The sequence below is a fragment of the Cyprinus carpio genome, chromosome A5, assembly GCF_018340385.1.
Source record: "Cyprinus carpio isolate SPL01 chromosome A5, ASM1834038v1, whole genome shotgun sequence".
NCBI lineage: Eukaryota > Metazoa > Chordata > Actinopteri > Cypriniformes > Cyprinidae > Cyprinus > Cyprinus carpio.
The window spans coordinates 29,763,044-29,779,734 of record NC_056576.1 but is presented as its reverse complement, the minus strand read 5'-3'; the positions used below and the strand labels follow the sequence as shown (position 1 = coordinate 29,779,734).

The 16,691-nt window shown below is 37.4% G+C and overlaps 2 protein-coding genes across 9 annotated transcripts in view; one reads left to right on the top strand and one right to left on the bottom strand.

Moving 5' to 3' along the window:
* Positions 1 to 14,192, top strand: part of zswim7 (zinc finger, SWIM-type containing 7) — a 97,932-nt gene extending 83,740 nt beyond the window's left edge. Inside the window, exons 6-8 of one of the 5 annotated variants that reach the window (XR_006160119.1) lie at positions 7,653 to 7,740; positions 9,494 to 9,564; positions 10,785 to 10,833. Coding sequence is in view for 3 of the 5 variants with exons in the window: in XM_042756837.1 (XP_042612771.1) it covers positions 9,494 to 9,564; positions 10,782 to 10,821 (111 nt within the window). In the remaining 2 variants the exon portion in view is untranslated. The other 4 variants (XR_006160118.1, XM_042756838.1, XM_042756837.1 and 1 more) reach the window with 4 other exon arrangements.
* The window catches only part of LOC109086572 (cytospin-B-like), a 107,926-nt gene that overhangs the window by 41,298 nt on the left and 49,937 nt on the right, over positions 1 to 16,691 (bottom strand). For all 4 annotated transcript variants that reach the window (XM_042756826.1, XM_042756827.1, XM_042756828.1 and 1 more), the window contains one exon: positions 734 to 2,178. In XM_042756826.1, coding sequence (XP_042612760.1) covers positions 734 to 2,178 — 1,445 coding nt within the window. The remainder of the gene's footprint in view (positions 1 to 733; positions 2,179 to 16,691) is intronic.

Genomic DNA, 16,691 nt, shown 5'->3' with positions numbered 1-16,691 from the left:
CTCTATACCTATAAAGGCCCTGTCCCAAATGGCACCACAAACCCTCACAGTCTTTCGTCACGTAATGCAACTTTGACTGCTTGGTAAAAGTCTGGTAGAAGTTGCAGAGCTCGCCTAGTATTCTTGAAGTTATCCTGAAGTATACCCTTAAACAGTGTACTATTTCAAAGGACAAACCATTAATAGTGGAGTTCAAAACCAGAGTGGACATGATCAAGTACACTCATTGAATGCCATAATGCAACTCAATAACAAGCTTACAACTGACGTACACTTAACGGCTAGCCGCTAGAGAATACCCCATGCACTGTGAGGGTCTTGCCAAATGGCATCCAGATGGCACTTCTGGTGCATCAGTTCTCAGTGGTGTCAGAATTTGCTGACCCCTTTTCATTCACTCATTCAGCAGACTATATTATCGAGTAATGTAGGTAATAGTGAATGAGGTTTTAGGGGCTGATTTCGGAAGAAGCCAAAGTCTTCAGGATCACTAAAAGCTTCCAGGCAGGAAGGTGCACTTATAGGAGAAGAACTGACCTCCCTTGCATTTGTGGACTTATACAATATCCTAACAGCATACAACCATTACCAAATTAAAAGCTAGTGATAAACAAATAATTGGCCAGTATTTAGGCCACTTTAAGATTATTGGAATTGGGTGATAGCTGCATCTTTATATTAAAAACTACCAGTGTGGTTCTATAGCTGGAGCACACTCCGTTTTACTGCGTACCTGCTGTAGCTCTTGTCGTAGCTCCATGCAACTCAGCTCCAGTTTGTCTCTATCTTCATGCGCTGCTTTGAGCAGACTTTGCAACTCTGTGTTGTCACTGGCGCTCTGCACTGCCTTCAGCTCAGCTATCTTCTGCCGCTCCACCTCCACTTGTGCTTTAAGACTAGCACTCTCCGCTCTCAGAGCCTCTGTGGCTAGCCGCTGTTCCTCAGCTTTCCTCACCGCCTCGTCTTTAGCAACCTTCTCACCCTCCAGATGCCCTTGAAGAAGCTCTACTTCTTCTTTTAAGCTCTTCACAGCAATGTCTGTCTCCTGATTCTCCATTTCCAAAGCTCTAAGACTCCCTGTCAGCTGCTGCTGGATGTCTACTAGCTTCTCTCTTTCAAAGTGAGAGCTCTCCACTTGCTCAGCCAAACGCTGTTCAAGCTCTGCAATCCGAGAGGCACGTGAAGCCTCAGCTTCATTACACTGAGCTTGTTCTCTGAGCCTCTGGAGAAGGGACTCATTCTGTTGCGCCAAAAGTTCTACACGCTCCCTTTGCTGCTGTAAGGAAGTTTGTAAGAGGCCCTTCTCCTCCACCAAACGCTCATTTTCAGCTGTTAGCTCCTGGACAACCTGTTGCTGGTCGGCCAGCTCCTGTAGAGTGGCCTGAAGTTCTTCGGCTGTACTGTGGTGACTCTCTTCCATCTTCTGGATGCGGTCTGTCAGGGACTCCACTGAGAGCTCTTTCACTGTACCACTGGGCACAACACTCTTAATGCTGCTACTGACTGAGTCGGAGAGTGAGGGAATCTTCTCAAACTCTGAGGATTCTGAGGAGTGTAAAGGAGAGCCTTTGGTGTCACCAGTAGTTTTAAGGTGACTTCCATTAACGGCATCTGAAGTGGTGTTATCTGGAAAAACCCCATTAACTGAATGCTTTCTAGAGCTGGTAACCAGTGTTGTGGAGCTCTCCAGTGTAATAAGTTTCTGCTTCAAAGCCTGATTTTCTTCCCGCAAGGTGGCCAACTCACGCTGGAAACGTCCGTTCTTCTCCCTCAGTTCCCCTACAAGCACCTGGATGTCTCCAGACTGTGCTGGTGTCCCTTCGATCTCTGAATTCCCCTCTGGTGTCCCAGGCTCTGATGATGAATCCTTCCCTTTATGCCGCTGGAGCTCCATCCGTAACTTACTTATCTCAAACTCTTTGGTTTTGGCCTCAGCCAGAAGCTCCCTCACCTGACTCTCCAGCAGGGTTTTGTCAAAAGCAACAGTTTCTGCTTTGGTCTTGACAGAGCCACGTGAATGCTTGGACAGCGTGGACAGACTGGAGGTGCTGGCACTGGTGACCATCTTTTTGGCTGTAGAGCTTTTCTGTTGGTCACGCAATGAGACACGCTCTCTGGAGATGCTTTGTGGGATCTCACGAGGAGCTGGGATCCCTGACTTTTTGGTTGACTGGACACCTGGGTAGAGAGGAAATAATGATGTTCTGTTAGTGCTGGAAGTCTTAGTCTAAGTATATGCTGTACAGAATTGTTTGCTTGAGAAATACGACCAACCAAAAGCATTCCTTTGGGCAACTATATATATATATTTTTAGCCCAATAAATGATGTAATAGAAATTAATGATGTTTTCTTATGACTAAGGGCATAAGAATTAAATGGCAATATGCAGAAACCGCTAAAGCAACAATATTGTTTTAGTTAACCTAGTAATTTATGATGTTTTGGAGATGTGTGACAATGTCACCATTTTTCTCATTCCATTGTACAAGTCCTGGCATATCTGTGTAAGAGTTCATTCATTTAGAGTGATAACAGGACAAAATATGTTTTGTCTTGTCACTTTTAAATGACCACCCGGCACTGCCTTACTGCACTGTAGTCATAGCAGCACAGCAGAAACAAGAACATCAGAATGGGTGATTTATATCGCCTCTTTATGCTGTTTGCAAAATGGAGGTTAATTATTCTTTGGGAGGGGAGGCTGGTGAAATAATTTAGTGGGTTGTGGAATAATCAGCAAATACCAACACAAAAATATGCTTGACTGGGGCTTGTTAAAGCTGATGCATCGCCCTAATACAGAGATTATTTCAGATGGACAGTGTTTTCAAAGAGACCACTGTTTCCCAGCCCAAAGCAAAGTCAACACAGTGGGTGCTGAGAGAGTAGAGAGAGATAAAACTACAAATAAAAATTGCAAAATAAATAGAGGCATTAAATACAATGTCTTTAATGTACAACAGAGATGTATAGAAAGCAAATGCACTATTGCAAATACACTTTACTCAATACAACACAGTTCGATAATGTTTTTTATTTAATATTTTGTATTTTTAGGGGATTTTATGGCACTTAATTTTATTTATGGAATACTTATGGAATATGTATTGGAATATCCATTTATTACCTGTTAACCACTTTTGAGCAAAGATGAAATTGAAATTTTAGCTTTTACTCTAAAACTGCATGAAAAAAAGTCATAAATCTAAACAAGTTGTGTTCCAAATGTAAGGTTCATAGCTCAAGAAATGAGCTTTCAGTAAGTTTGGATGCAGTACCAGTACCAAAAGTTTACACTATATTCCCATTCATTTCCAATGTGGTTATTTTTAACCGCAAACAGTTTTCAGGACCATTTACCCTTTGGAGTCATGTACATGAAGCGTGTGTGTGTGAAACTTTACCATTTTTTGTTTCATTCCGATGAAGTAAAAAATTCTAAAAAAAAACACAAAATGAAGTTTTTTGGTAAAAAATGACCGAACACCATCAGAGGATTAAAAGTATTTTGTTTATGATTATTTGTGCTACTTTTCTAATTATGATCGTCACTACTGTTCCCTCTAAGCTTTATGCAGAAATTACTGAAAAAGAAAGCAAGGCAAAATGAGTGGGGGAAAGCCATTTCATTTTACCACTGTATAGTTAGTCTCTTTATAGATCTAGAACTGGTCAATGCATTTTACAGATTTCAAAGAAAAAACATGAACCAACCAAATCAGTCAATTCATAATGACGAGTGAACTTCTATTATTTGAAGTATTTAGATTGTTGTTCATAAAATAATTTGTTCACATTTCTTGAAAATATGCAATAGATCTCAGTTTAAATGCTTCATCTTGTTTTCAAATATTTTATTATATTATATTATATTATATTATATTATTATAAGCCTAATAAAGAATTGAACTGTTCTGCATTTTTGTTTTAGAATTTCTTGGAAAAGAACAGCACCACAATGTTTTCTCAGGTAACCTAAAAATGTGCTTCATTTAATACTTTCTGAACTAGCTACCTGTTTCAAAAAATATAATTTAATATCAAGTTACTTCATCAAGTAAAATCAAATTAATGTAGCACTTTATAGTTACCAGTTACAACAGCATGATTTTACCTGTACCAGTCTGGTATACTGGATGTTTTTGCTTAGTTGGCAGGAAACGTCCGATAGAGAAAGGTTTAGCCCAGCAAGAACAAAGATCATTGTTTATCAATATACATTTTGTGTGCAACATGACCCTTAATACACTGTTTGTGCTCTGGATATTACTGATACCTCAACAGTGAGAGCCCCATGTCTAGGGACTGAAATATTATAGAGAACTGGTGCTTTTTTACTTGTTTAGTCATCACCTAACAACCGCTCAATGTAATGCCCTGGCAACTAAGAGTACCCCAGCAATGTGGAGGCAAGTTCTGTTTGTGCAAGCAGCACTCACATTTTCTTCAGAAAATTAAATATTCTAATTTACAGACCCTGACTTCATCTCCACTTGTTGTTTAGCAGCAGTCTTGTGTTTTATGAATTCAAATATAACAAATTATACTAAAATAACAATCTATGAAAATATTTAGTGCTGTGGTAAAGTGAAACATAGCATGAATACAATGGTACAGTTTAGAATGACTTTAAGCAAAGACTGATTTTAAATAATGCATGATTAATTTGATTAAGCTCTCTCTCTGAGACTACTCTGACTGGCCAGAGTTATTCAGATTCAGATTAATGTATTTGAGTAGTTTTCCTTCTTTATCTGAGAGCTGAAACTAAATGAAACACTCCACTGGGTGAGGCTGTGCTAGGACCAGAGATGCTATAAATCTGTACTCTAACAATCTCTCTCTCTCTCACACACACGCACTCACCCACCCACACACACACACACACACAGACATCCATTAAAGACAAAACCAGGACGCTCACTCCTGCATTATATATTACTATTTTTATCTGAGGCAACATCATAACTTCTAAGAATAGCTTATAAATTCATCTCTCTCATGTAAATTGGTCTTAAAAATTCATAATGTTTTGCTTATTTATTCATACCAAATAGTTGGTTTAAGCAGCACATGATCATCATGCAACCACTTACCAGAATTGCTTCTTACAGAGTTATAACATTTCAGATGTATGATTCACACACATACATGTGAACAAATTCAGGTCATTGCCAATAAAAAGCACTTTTAATTTGCTTCTAAGCCATTCACTGGGCAATATGATATATGTTTGCTGTGTAACAAGTATAGGATGAGATTAAAGATTTTCTTTTCCATTAGTGTGACTAATGCCTGGGCAGTGCCATTTCTCCACAATCTAGCCTTAATACACTGCATGAATCACCCTTTACTGAATTCAACTATTCCGTCACTGCTGACCTCCCCCCATGCCAGGGAACATGCAAAGAATCACACAAGCATGCACACAATACACGTTTCAGTTACGAATGGATAGTACGAGTTGGTCGATTGTTGCTTATTAGTGAAACTGATTAGATTTGATATGATTTTGAACAACTACAAAGAGACAAGAAAGAAAACTAATTTGACATATTGAATACTTATTGTTTCCTTTTGTCCAGTATGCATGCATATATGCAATTTGGAAACTAAATGCAACTTCATGAGTTGAAGACTCGTCCTAGTTGGCAAAGAGGTTGCAAATCTGCTGCTGGTTCATTCAAGCAGTTAAAGGGAACAAAAAAAGTAGGATTATGCCAGCAATTGATTAATGACCCCACAAAAGAACCTTAATTCTTGTACAAGACAAGCTCTTCCTGACTCTAAATTTATCTGTGCTTGGCTGCCCTCATGCTTGAATGACTATGAAAACTTTCTATTTTTAGCCTTTGGAAAGGGAGAAGGAAAGAGAAAAAAACAAAGAAAAGGAGAGAAAGCAAAAGAGAGATGGTATGGGGCTGAGAATGTAAACATTTGAGCTAATTATGCATTTGCAAAAACAGGTTAATTGTTCAAGGACAGAGGCAAAAATAAAGGGTTGAGAAAAAACGGGATCCAGGGTCTTTGTTGAAAAGCAGTACTTCAGCTATGTGTAGGAGATCAGACTGTGGGAGATATACAGGTCTGAGTCATCTGTCCATTATTAAACCAAAAAACAAGGCTTATATTGTCCAACTCCCACTTAGCAGAGGCTAATATCGGTACATGGTGTAAAAAATGGGACACTTTATTCAAAGAAAATATATTCAACATCACAATGAAAGGGGTGTTGGTTTCTATAGTGCCAGTAATGAATTCACTCTAATGTGAGTTGGTTTAGTGCACAAACATCACTCAAATAAAGAGCTCACTGTTGGCTGAGCTGCAGTGTGAGGGAAGCTAATATAGTCATCAAAGAATTATGTTGTTTTGTGAAACATTACAGCATGGGTTGAGTTAAAATAAAGAAGCCATTGAAAGCCAAAACCAACAGTTCAGAGTGCAATAACGTAGCCGTTAACAGCAATTGTGTTTACTCTTAGCATAAAGCAGCATTACCATTTTAAAAGTATTTTACTTAAAAAAAAAAAAAAAAAAAAAAAAAAAAACTTTTTAAAACCAAAATAAGACTTATGATTTTTTTAATATTTACTTGGTCCATTGAAAAACACAGCCTCTTCAGTCAGAGATGTCCTGCACTGCTGATTATTTAACACCAAAGTAAAACCACTGCATGTTTCACTGCATCATGTGGACAACACATTCAATCATCTGTTGGTATTTGTGGATCAAGTTTAGAATTATAGAAGTAATCACAAGACTGGACAGCCTCCAGTGTGACCTGCCAAGAAATGATGGAGTGCAGTGCATCATGAAATGAACCTGGAGTAATTAACAAGGGTTGACAGATAGGCAAAAATAGTCAAAATACTGGGCAGTCAGCTGTCATTGCATTAGCTATTAGAAGTGACGTGACCAAGTCACATGTATTTGTAAGATGAGCAAAAATCTCATTTTAAATGGCAAAAAAAGTTTTTTGACAGCCAAACTCATTTGATCTAAAATATTTACTTGAAGTATCCCATGAGTATTAAATAGTCCCATAATCTAATCTAAAACAACTTCAACTTTTAAATTTTTTCATCATCTTCCACCACCCCCTTAAAGAGACCTTACCCCTCCACCCATACGAGAGGAGGTTTTAGTAAGGCCTGACTCACGTTTTCCAGTCAAGGGTACTGTATGTATGAGCAACAGCTTAAACAGAATTCCTGGTTCTCTGCCACATCTTCCTGTTGTCCAGCTAGTGAACTCGATGGGCACATTGTAGCTGGTTGTAAACATGTAGATGTAGCCAGACAGCCCTGCTGACATTCTGTTCCACTCCACATCCTGCATGCGAGGGAAAACGGAATCAATGACTTTCCATGTGCGTCAGAATGGTGACACACTTTGCCCGTCCTGAATGGTAAGAGTGACCGTGGTAAGGGAAGCTAAAGTTTTTTATGATCCTCGTGTCACTATGCCAGTCAGAGTGACACAAAAATCTAAGTTGTCTGAGAAAGTGTACAAAGGACTGTAAAATCAGAGCAACCACTTGAAAGTATGGCTATAAAGCATTGCGTGATTAATGGAAAGATACATGTAAATATTTCAAGATGTCAAACAATGTGTTGAAGGGGAAGTGTGTCATGTTTTGATCCACAGAAATCTACTTGCCTTGTCAAAGCAGGAAATTACAGCATGGAAGTGTCTGCAATGTTACACGGTTAGGCCTAGAGCCGCAGTATGTACAGTAAGTACTGTCCTGTTTTTTTAAATGGAACAGTTTATCTTTTTCACAAAATCTAAATTTGCCTGTGTTTTGCCTGTGTTTTAATGACTCACAGGAGAATATGGAGTTTATACTCGAGGAGGAAACAAACTCCTCAGAGTTTTATTCAGAGGACCAAACTGAACAAAATATGAAATTTTTGTACAGTTGTTCATATTCATATGACTATAAAGTAAGATTACATTCTAAAAACGCTTATGTACATCAATTAGAGCTTAACAGCATAGAGGATTGTTTAAATAAAATATTACATATTAGTTGTCACTCTATATCTCCGAATAATATGTCTTAGTAAGATGATATTTAAATTCTTGGTTTTATGATCAAAGTTGTTTTATTATGGGGGGCAAAACTTATAATGCATTACAACACAATAATGATTGAGCGATAAATAAAGATTCCCTTAAAAGTCTGGCATTTTAACATGAATGTATAGTCTAGTAAACCTTAGTTTCAGCCCAGTAAGTGTGCATTTTGAAATATTATTAGCAATACAAGAGTTATTCTTACATTTCCTTTTTCAATAAAGATTTCACGGCAAAAACACTCATGTACTATGACATAAAAGGGGACATTTCTACAATGATGTCAGACAACAGAAAGCATGCAGTAGATTATGTAAAACAGACTTTTAAGCAAGGTTTTGATCATATTGGTAATTCAGAGCCCTTAGAATTTACAACTCAAATATGATACAATAGGGTTTATAGATAAAGTATAGATAAATGTGTATAAGTTTGATTGTATAGCTTTAGAGCAGGGTCTGTAATTTGGCTCTAGAGTATAATGAAGTGTATGTACTGCATGTAGAAATGAGGATTGCTGTGGTTGTATAATATGCATTCATCAACACACTATGTGGTTTTTGGTTACTTTTCATGATTAAAATGTAATTATGCAAATATTTTAACTGCACTGGTTGACAATAACAAAAACAATTTAGCAAAAGTATTTGAAATCCTCAAAATAGCCTTACTATATATTGCACCAGCATAGACTTAATGTTCTTTCTTCTGTCCTTGTTGGAAAAACTTCCTACTTTCTGGTCTGCTGTACTGCATACCAATCTTCTGTGCAATCTACTGATGGACTTTTAGTGCTTTCTCATTCATGAACCAACTGCATTTCAAGCCGTCAACTCGAATACTGAGTCAGCCGTTTGATTCTACTTGGATTAGTGCCTCAGTTTTGCCATTTGACAGTATGTTGCCTCTGTTTACTGCACTGGATGACCTCCTGCTCTGGTCAGCTTAGCTGTATGATAAAAATTAGCCTTAATTCTTAAAACTGAATCAGATTAACTGATGTTGGACTGAGGAAGGACAGCCAACAGCTAAAACCTGAAGAGGCTGTATTAAATCTGGCCAATTTATAGCTACAGAGAAATGTTCATCATGTAGCTCAGAATGCCACTAATGACCAGAAGTCCACTGACCTACCACTCACCTTTCTTCCTAGGATTTGAGGTGATATAAAATGATTTATGGACACTGAGCAGAGCTGCCTTGATAAGGATATTTTAGCACTTGGTTCATACAAACTTGTTCTTGATTCAAACCCAATAAAAACTCACCAACTTATTCTGGGAGAGAGAAAAAAACAAGCATGATATAGCTCTGGAATAAGGTTTCTTCGGTGACAAATAGACCAAATAATCAGAGAGCATTTATGTTCACTATTTTCTTTTCATTTCTGTTTTCAAATATCACTGCAGCAAACCGATGGAAGTCCTTGGAGCCTTGCCCTGAGAATAAGAGGAAAATACCAACTAAGCAGCTTCAATGGGTGCGTCAAGCTGTCCTTTGTCTGTTTACTGTGAAAGCTTTTTAACACCACAACTTCAGTATTTCATGACAGGAGAAAAATTATTTTTGTAATGGATATATAATTGCAAAGCAACCCTCTACACTGCGAGTTAATCACTTGCATATGCAACTAAATCCTACTCTGGGTAACTAAATAATTTATTTTGTTATGCGTTTGATTATTAATTTTTGATTTTTACTATGTATTTTGTTTGTTATTGGTTAATTAATTGTTTAGTTTTGATATATTTTCACTCACTGAACACTCTGAGTGCTTCCGAGTTTCACTCTTCGTGAAGCGATCTGTGCTATTTTTCAATTCATCTCAATGGATGTGCAGCGCACCTGTATTTGACGAACTGTAAACTCTAGTGTGAAGGTGCACGACTCGCTGTCGCTTTGCTGATAGCGCTGTTTCTCATACTTGCAAAAAGAGAGAGCGAGAGCCTTACATACCACGCTGAATCGACACGCTACATGTAAACAATATTCATTTAGAATTATTCAGCTTTTAAGAACAAGCCGAAGATATGTCGATTTCTCCGGTAATAGGCGGAGCTAATGTACAAATGGCAATCTCATTAGCTGGCGCTCATCTATTACCGTCCCTGTTTTGATTTCAGCAAATCAGTTCGAGGGAACGCTGACAATGTGATTAATATTCATGAACCCAGCAGTTAATAGTAGTAGTAGTAGTAGTATTATGTTTTAATAATAATTACTATTATCTGTGTTTGACATTATTTTATGTGTGACCAATTGTATTTTGTTGATTTAAAATTGTAATAAGTTGATTTTAATTGACAAAAATGAATTAATTGTTTAGTTAGTTAGTTTAAATTAAATAATGCTTAATTATCGTGATATCACAATATAATTCTTGATTGACTGATGTTAAGAGTGTGCATTCAGATATTTAAGAAGCTGTACCATCTTTACACACACACACAAACACACATATGTGTGTGTGTGCGTGCATGTGTGTGTAAAATAGTATATCAGTCTGCTGACTAAACTAAAAAATGTACTAGCCAATGGCGATTATATTGCCGAGGTGTGTGTAGAGGGTTGCAAAGGTATGTTTATCTATCTACAGGTCTGCAAGCAAATTCCTGTATGATTATTTGCTTATAACATGTGGATCTTATCCTCTTTTTGCAAACATATTAATTGATACTGCATCTCTTTATGATCCAGCAGGACAAATATGTGCTGGGATACAACACCCATAGGCTAACAGGATAGAGAAGTAATTCAAACATGACACACCTGAGCTGACAAACATACAGTGTGTACAAGACAGCATGTTTACTACAGTGAATGTTTTTTTTTTTTTCATTTCAGCAACAGAAAAAAGAACACTACAAAGAAAGAGACAATGCTTTGTTAAGGTCTCTCAGTGTGTCCATGCTGAACAGGCAGATGTTTTGTCTGTGTGATACTGGTTCAGCTCAGATTGTTTCACAGCTATCAAAATGATGCTGCTCATTTAACACCAGTATAATATATGAAAGAAAGAACAAAACCTTCCTTCACTTGTCTTAATCTCTGTTCTCCTTTTGGCATTGAACCCCAGCAGACAGTGTTTTTGATGAAACACATGCACATCTCATAAAGGCAAGTCAGATGTCTCTTCCAATTGAGCTCACTTGTGTGCAAGAGATTGTTCTCGCAACAATTATTTTGCTGAGGTTTTCCTTTCATACTAATCTGAAACCAGCTCTGCCATTCTTTCAATGTTCATTTACTCATTACTGATTTTATGTGATTATAAGTAAAATTCTAAAAAATTCTAAAATGCAATTTGCTGCTCAAGAAGCATTAATTTTTTATCAATGTTTAATGTTCAATTTTGCAACAATTTTTGCTGTCACTTTTGAGCAATCTAATGCATCCATGCTTAACAGTATTAATTTATTTTACAAATATGTTATTAACCCCAAACTTTTAAACTGTAAGCTCCATTATACTGATTTTTTCTACAAAATGTAAAAGCTTGTTTTACAACTTTCATTGTGCAATGTAAATTAAATGATTTTTTCCGCCACAATAATGCAATATTTTATTTAGTCTTTTAATTATCTTTTCTCATCACACTGATGTATGAGCAACATACTGATATGAAGTTCATTATTCAGAACATAAATGATTAGAATCTGTAATTGATTGACAGCTCCTTTAGGCTGCAGCAAGGAAAGTGTCAATTTTAACCGTGAGAACCTGCTGATGAGAGCGAGGGCAGAGCTGTGCCCTTGAGCACAACAGCAGGTCACCACCCTTTCACAGGTGAAGCACTTTGCATAATCTCCTCATTAATTATACCTCTCTGCACACAGGACACAGCAACTCATGCAGTGAATACCTATCAGACCGCAGAACAGAACATTGAAGAACATTATGAGTTCTGAATGACAATATCCTCTGTTAAATTAACCTGTCCATAGACAGAGAGAGATTTTGAATTATCTTGAAATAACTGTTTAAGCATGCTCATGCAAAACTTCCTGCCTGTGGTTGCTAGGGTGTTGAGGGTGGTTGCTAAGTTGTTACTTACCAGACAAGACAAAATGCCCACCCCCAAGTTTCTATAACAGTGGTTTTCAACCTGTGAGCACACAGTATTGCAAGGGGGGCACCAATTATTATTAATAAAAGCAATCATTTTAATATATGTCATCAAGAGGGTCACTGAAAAGAACAAATACAGATGTTTCTTCATTTACAAGTACAGATGAATCTTCAGCAATGCCTGACATCGAAAGGACAACAAATAAAGTTAAACAAAGAAAATACTATAATGACTTTTTTGCATTACTTTTACATTTTTTTCACTTTACACCTCATTTAACCAGAATAAGCTTCACATCACGCCTGATCTCCATTTGCAACTTTCTTCCCTTCAGCCCGACATAGAGAGCTTAAATGCTACACAACACTAACCTTCGCATTAGGTGAATCACAAAGACTTTAAGTTTTGACATCTTATTATGTGAACAAGTCAAGAAGAGTATTTTTCATGTTTATTAATTTGTTTCATGGTTGTTGCCGATTTCTGCTCATCCCAACCCTGTCCTGGCTGATGCCTCTGATTGATGACCACTGACAGTATATCTGCTGCTGACCGCTGCATGTTTTTTTCCTGAGCACTGCCAGCCAGAGACTCTCGAGGCTCGGTCAGGCCCGGTTCAAACGAAAACAAGAGCACAGATTTAGCAAAGTAAGAGTGCATATTTGTGTTTGCACTCCAGAGAGCGCCAAAGGTTTCTTTTTACAATGTGTTACTGCAATGTTGAGCAATGTAGCCAATTAATGAATGCAATGGCCCATCAAAGGTATTCAAGTCAGAATCCACTCACCGCTCAAAATGCTGGTGTTTTTGTCCAGTAATGAGTTCTGCACACTTGTGAATTAAAATAACAAGATGTCTTTGTATCTACAAGTACCATGTTTACTCCCAGATGAACCATCAATAATATACTGTACATAGCTGTTCTCTTTGTATCGGATAGAGACTATAATTCCTTTTCCTTTGTTGGAACTATAATTCCTTTTCCTACTGCTGACAAGTAGATACTGCACACTTAATGACTGATGAGCTGGACAAAGAAAACAAACAGAGCTGTTGTTCTAATGACCAGCACTGTTGTTACTATTGCTATCACCAAATGCTCAGACAATACAATCAAACCCTCTCTCTATCATTTCCCTTCAACAAAACACTTGGCATCTAAGTTCAGTATTACACAGAACCTAAAACATGTGGACAATGTGAACCTAGTCACCGATGATGTGCTGGAACTTTCTTCAAACCTTTTTTGAACATGCAACTGCTTTCTTTTCCTCTAGTTTCTCACTATTTTTCTAACCCACCCTGATGGACAAACAGAGTACAGGCTGGTGCTTTTCTTTTCAGAACTGATCTGAAAATAGCCTCACTGTCGAGCCATATTTGAATGAGAGGGTCATCTGAATGGCTGCCTAGCACAGGCCCCAGTTCATTCTCCACTTAGCTGACTGCAAATAACACCCTGTTGCTTCCAACATTGCTGCCATTTAACATCTGATTCGTCGACTTGGATAAACACAAATGGAATAAAGTTTAAAAGTCATGTCTGATTTCTGTTAAAAAAATATTTTAATGGATTTTTGGGATAGTTTTTACTTCCTTCCTTGGTATATCTAAGCTGTAGAAGAAGGGAATGTGTGGAAAGATAAAATGAGCTTCCCCTTCCTATGAACCTCCTCATTCTCACAACATGAAGCCAAACACCAGCTCTGACTCAGAGACTGTAACCTAAGCTGACATTAAACGAGTATTTCTGTTGTGATTACAAGGTTTGGAGTCTCTTCTGTATCACTGGATCCAGGAGTTGAGGGTCTTTCAAAAAAAATCTGATGTCTTTGAAAAGTCAAAGAAAAATAATATACTTTTGGCTATAATGCATTGATTCAAACATTTTGGTCCAATTTAGATGTAGTCATTACACAGAACTGACACATTTTTTTGTTTTATTCAGCTGTATTTACTCAGTCCAAGTGAAAGATATAACACCGAGATGTCAGAAAAAAAATAAAACAACAGAATCACTGAGTTGGAAAAAGGATCCACCCGTTGTGTCTGTATTTTGTTGAACCACCTTTTGCTTTAATTACAGCCTTTAGTCTTTAGTCTTGGGATATGTCTCTACTAACTTTGCAATATTTGCCCACTCTTCTTTGCAGAGCTGCTCAATTTCAGTTCAATTTGATGGTGACTGTGGACTGCAGCCTTCAAGTCATTCCACAGATTTTCAATGGGGTTTAAGTCTGGACTCTGAGTGGGCCATGCAAGGACATTCACCTTTTTCTCCTTCAACCACTGTGTGCTCAGTTTTACTGTGTTCTTTGAGTCATTGTCATGTTGGAAGGTAAACCTTCTTCCTATTGACAACTCTCTGGCAGAGATCTCAGGAATTTGATGGTATTTTGCCCCATCCATATTTCCTTCTATCCTGACAAGTGCTCCAGTCCCTACTGCAGAGAAACAGCCCAGAATATTATCACCTCCATGCTTTACTGTAGGAATGCTGTTATTTGGATGGTGAACTGTATTGGATTTCCACCAGCCACATCGTTTTGTGTTAAGGCCAAATAATTAAATTTTAGTCTCATCTGCCTCAGAATCTTCAAGGTGTGTTTTGGCAAAGCTCATTCATGACTGCATGTGGCCTTTCTTGAGGAGTGGCTTTTTTCTTGCATCCCTCCCATACAAGCCAAATTTGTGTAGAATTTATGATATTTTTGTATACACACAATGCACATGCACACAATGACCACTCCTTGTCATAAATTCCTGCAACTGCTTCAGAGTTGCTGTAGACCTCTTGGTCGTCTCTCTGAGCAGTTTCCTCGTGGCTCTTTCATCCAGTTTGCAGCGAAATCCTGATCCAGGGAGGGTCTGTGTTGTACCAAATACATTTCACTTCTTAATTCACTTCACTGTGCTTCTAGGCATTGATAAAGCCTTTGATTTTTTTTGTATCCATCTCCTGACTTGTGCCAATCCACAACTTTCTCCCGGAGATCTTCTGACAATGCCTTGCCACCCATAGTTCATTGTTTGTTTCAGTTGCACTACCAAGGACTGAAATGCTCCAGGAAAGCTCTTTTCATGCTGAGCTAATCAAAATGAGAACAGCTAATCACAGTTGAAAGTCAAATGGCTTTGTGTGCCACTGAGAAGGTTTACAAGTCATTTTTAGGGGTGAGGGGGTGATCCTTTTTCCAACTCAGTCATTCTGTTTTCTTTTCTTTTTGTCTTATGTATTTATTTTCCTGACATGTTGGTGTTATATTTTCACTTGGATGTTATAAGTTGCACTGAATAAATACAGCTGGATAAAACAAAAACTATTGTAATTTGGGGTTGCTATTTAATATAATGTTATTTTTGAATAGCAAGGAAATGCCAATTCAAAGATGGATTCACATAATCATGTACCACTGCATTGTGGGTAGGTTGTCATATAAGCAAGAACTGTCTATCAGTTAATTTTTTTATGCTGCACAAGTTATCTAGATATTGTGGTGTGAACAAAAATAATCTGTACTTTAACTAAACGGAATGTAACAAATCTAAGTTCTTTAAGGATTTCCATGAGGATCTCTATAGTCCTCTAAAGTTCAGCAAACAGAACAGAATAAAATCTATTCTACACTGTAATTAAACTTTATACATGGTAAATGCATTAACAGTTTATCAGAGGCCATCTAACTCTAGCCAACCACAAACATATTTTATTTTACTGGGCAAGTGGTCAAAACACTGAGCTCTGAATTAATGATTTCATACAGATCTAAAGTTCAGCCAAAATATGAGAGCTGGTAGCCATATATTTAGCCAGACATGTTCTAACATACTGTATCCCTTAACTTACGTAGTACTGAATATTGCATTTATTATTCACTAACTCATTAAAAATTAATATATTTGTTACTAAACTGCATGTTTACAGCCATAACACACTCACAACTGTAGGTCTAATCATTTTAAAATGTTGAAATATTCCAGATGTGAGGCATCCAAGTGTTATCTTTATAGCAAAATTTCTATTAGGGTGGTCTTCATGAGGGGGAGGCATCCACCAAAATGATGTTCAAATCACATTCTTTTTTCTCTTCTGGTAAATTTATTCAATATTGATTCTTTTACAGCCAGAATCATTTATCAGTCCAAGCCTTCTACATCATAAATGAATCATTAATTTTTTTTCCTTCTTTCAATGTGCCGGCTGCTTTACTAAAAATTGTATTTGATAAAAGCATAGATCTGGATAGTGGAAGTAAAATGTCACCAGAATGAAACTCTTGATGAACATTCACAGCATTGCAACTGATAGTTGTTAAAACCATCTTTACTTTCGCCAAAGGATGTCGAGGTAAAGCTGTTGAGGTAGATACAGCCTAACCTCAGCTGAGGAGTGTTTTTGTGTGTTCAGCATAAGAACCTACTTTTTCATCTCAAACACACATACATAAACATACAAAAACACAGTATTTGGCAGCATTTTCCATCATAGATAAGGCTTCTGCAGTGGTAAACTGGCAGTCAGCCACAATCTCTGTGCC